The sequence below is a fragment of the Dasypus novemcinctus genome, chromosome 1 (genome assembly GCF_030445035.2).
Source record: "Dasypus novemcinctus isolate mDasNov1 chromosome 1, mDasNov1.1.hap2, whole genome shotgun sequence".
Classification (NCBI taxonomy): Eukaryota; Metazoa; Chordata; class Mammalia; order Cingulata; family Dasypodidae; genus Dasypus; species Dasypus novemcinctus.
In genome coordinates, this window is record NC_080673.1 from 176291182 (window position 1) to 176295005 (window position 3824).

General features: G+C 43.7%; 1 protein-coding gene across 1 annotated transcript; it reads right to left on the reverse strand.

Moving 5' to 3' along the window:
- Window positions 1-2028: 2028 nt before the first annotated feature.
- Window positions 2029-3342, reverse strand: LOC139438626 (syncytin-1-like). The gene has a single exon (XM_071213695.1). It carries the CDS (start codon window positions 3340-3342, stop codon window positions 2029-2031), a length of 1314 nt encoding a protein of 437 aa, XP_071069796.1.
- Window positions 3343-3824: the final 482 nt, after the last annotated feature.

Below are 3824 nucleotides of genomic sequence, written 5' to 3' on the forward strand. Positions count from 1 at the left end.
CTGCATGTGCAGCAGCTACTTAAGGGCCCGTGAACCTAAAAAAATCATGAACTTTAATTTCTTTTGTCATTCCTTGGACTTTACTGTCTTGTGTGATGCCAGAATAGGAAGCACATGTCTCAGTCAAAAAACACCTTTTTAATTTCTTGTAGCTTCAACTAGGGGTCTTCTCCAGAAATAGAAAAATAAAAATTAAATTAAATTAAATTAAAATAAAAAAATATTAAAGACCCCAAACAGTGATTCCTTCTTGGGAGGGGAACTTAGTGTCTGAAAGTCAGGGGTTTAAGGAAAATTACTTTTCACTGTGTCCGGTTTTAGCTTTTGAATCTCATGCTAAGTAAACATGTTTCTAAAATTCTTGAAAAAAAATAGTTGCTCTGTGCAAAATAAAGATTAATTCAAAATAAATAAAAAATAAATAAATGTTTACTATGTGCTAGGTATTTTCTAAGCATTTTGTATTTAATCTTTTTCACAAATTATAAAGTGGTTATTACTATAATTCCTACCTTACAAAAGAAAATTGATACATAGAAAATTAAGTAACATCCAATGTTACATATTTAGTAAGTGGCAGAGCCTGAGTTCTCCACAGTCCATTCTCTGAATTACTTTACCTATTACTTCCATATATTTGTGGGTTCATGTATATGTCTGTCCTGGTTTGTATTTTATGGACCTCAGAAAATTAGGTTCTTAAGCTAATCCATTTCTTTGCCTGTAAATGCAATGCAGATGGGGCCTTTTTATTAGATTCAGTTAAGGGACCTTTATTAGATCACTTGATTAGGTTGCTTTTGATTGGGCTATGTAAATGAGGCATGACACAGGTTAGGTCTCTGCCCTCTTCTGGGTCTTATATAAACTGAAAACGCACAGAGGGACACGGAAAAAGGAAACCACATTTTGACCCTGCCTTATGAAAAAGGACTGGAGGATCACTAGTAGCTAAAGCTGTAGCAAAAAGCCCCCAAGAGGCCAGGCCTATGGAGCAGGTCAACTCTGAGGAGAAGAGCCATATGCCTGATGGCCCACAGCTGGACTCGAGGAGAGGGAGCAGCTGAGGCTGAGAGACTAGGTCCAGAAAGAGATAAGCCACAAGACTGATCACACACAGCTGAGCTCTGGGAGATGTTAAGCCTTGAGGAGAAGGCAGGGACCTTGGCAGAGATCAGCTGCCATCTTGCCTTGCCATGTGGAAGTGACCCAACCCGCGAGTCAGCTGAACCAAGACCTCAGGGAGGGAGCAGGAATGAAAGGGACAAGAGACACAAATAATAGAGACAAGACAGGATTCTGATCAAGTCTCGTTTATTGAGGGTCAATCAGGGGTATTTATAGCCAAGGATGAAGGAGGTGGTATATACTGATGACAGCACATGTGTCGGTAAATGATTGGGTAACTAGATTTTGATTTTTGCGCCACACGCATGTGCAGATGGTTGTTTGGCAACATCCGTGGAAAGACTTTCGAGCTCTTTAGGGAGTGCCCAATCGGAGCCCGGGGGAGTGGCGTGAGGATAGACACTTAATTACTTCAGCGAGGATGGGGAGATAGAAACTTAACTGGGTAGTATCTAAAAATAACGTTTAGTAACAAGATCGCCAATACAATACCAGTGCCAGAGGCAGCTTCCCACAGGTCCCCCTTTTCTTTAATATTTTTAGCAGAAAAGGAAGACTGACAAGATGGCCCGTTCTGGGGGGACTGTGCCTTTCTTAGGTCAGGGCTGGCAAACAGACGATCGCATTAGACCTTACCCGTCATTGAGAATCGTGGCAGCGAAAGGCCACGTCTCTGTCTTAGGTGGTGGTTATCGTAAGAATGACTTGCCCAGTTGCCCATCATTGACTAACCAGTCCAGCGCCTCAGAAGATTCTGACAAGATATTCATGGTCTTGGATCAGGCCTACTGGCTGGATCCATTTGCAAGTAGTGGTCAGACCCCTCGTCGTAGTTGGCCATGTCCAGTCTATGATAATGGACCTGGATGGGCTGCATTTTTATGGCATCCAGTTGTTGCTTTAAAAAGGCCATATCTTGTTAAAGAGAATAGGTCCTAGTGATAGAGGTATTAATAAGCCAAGCAGAGGTCCCAAGAGGGGGCATATATAGGGTAACAATCCATGAAGTCCATTCCACAAGGGGTTGTCGGCCAACTCCTTTCTTCTTTTCTCCAGGTCTTCTTGAAGCTTCTTAACTTTATCTTGAACAATGCCAGACTTGTTGGCATAAAAGCAGCACTGTTCCTGTAGAGCCAAGCATATTCCTCCATGTTCTGCTATAAGCAGATCTAACCCTCTCCTGTTCTGCAATACTACCTCAGCTAGAGAGTCTATTTGATCTTGAATATCTTGTATAGTGCTCGACAAAGCTTGGACATCATCAATTAATTGCTTAGATAATTTTTTATATTGAGTAAGAGAAATTCCCAACCCTGCCGTACCAGTGGCCAGGGCTCTGGAAATGCCTAATGTAACAAAAAGTGGGATCAACTGCACAGCCCTTCTAGAGCGGCTGGCAATATAGTCCATGTTGGGAATAGGTACAGGTTCAGTTCCGTTAATAACATTAACATCGGGGAGGAGGATAGCAAGAGTGCATGTCCCCGTCCAGTTAGACGGCAAGAAGGTATAAGCAAGATTACCGCCACAAACCAATACTGAGCTATTGTCTGCGCAAAGGGCGTCAGACATATTGGATGTTGAGTTACAATGGGCGAAAGTGAGATGTCCTAAGTGAATCTCACCACTCTCATTGGTAGATGGAGAGTGCAAGCAAGTGTCAGCATAAGTAAAGATAGGTTGTGCTCTAATGGGCGGAATAATGGTACAGGTATTATTAGGAAAATAGGAATTCTTAGCTGTAGTTAAAGCTAGAGGTACAGGGGTCCCTATATGTAAGCATAGCCAGCAGTCCTGTGCAGTATAAGGTTGGGATTCATTGAGCAATTTAAAGGTAGCTTCAAGGATATCGAAAGTTTGAGCATCTATATTCAAGTCCCCAGTCTTAGGTAAAGCTAAGGGATGATATTTAATTTGAGGAAATGAGCTCTTTATGATTTCTTTGATTCTCTCATGGATCATTATTTGCCGGACTTGGTCTTGTGGGCCCCCTCCGTCCAAGACATCTACAGGAGGGACTTGATTGCAGCAAACTGGTTCTCCCACCTGGCCCTGGCAGGAAGACTGGGTTAATTTACTGTCCCCCACGACAACTGGATTGAGGCTCCAATCTCCTCCAGCGATGCCATGCTTCTGCCGATCTAGGATGGCAGTGTAATAGGTTTTATTGTTTATGGAGCATGTTTGGACCTCAGTGTAACAAGTGCTGTGCATAGATGGGTATATAGACGTACAGGGGCAATGTCCTGGACAACCGCCTATGGAGGGAATCACCTTTGGGGTGTTTCTGCAGACCCACTGTTGGTTTGCGTATCCTCCAGTGCTACTGTCCGGAGCCTCAAAAGTAAGCTACCTTAGTGCCGCAGTGCACCTCTTGTGTATACACAGAGGGCGGAACAGCAACCTGCCCCCTTCCGCAATCACAAGGTTTACCATAGAGGGCTTCTATTAGCATTTGACGGTTGGGAGGAGGCCCAAAACCTCCCTGAGAAATACCTAGAAGACAGCTTAGTGCCCAGATTTTCAGGCACATGGAGGGTGGGTTATACACAGCAGGCGATAGCGAGAAAAAGGCAAATATACGTTACAAAGAAAGTAAGTAGAAGGGATCTGTCCAGCGTGGTCCAGCCACTCGGAGTGCCGGCATATAACAGAAGGGCTCCAACGATGGTGACGAAGCTGCATAGAAGGATTCC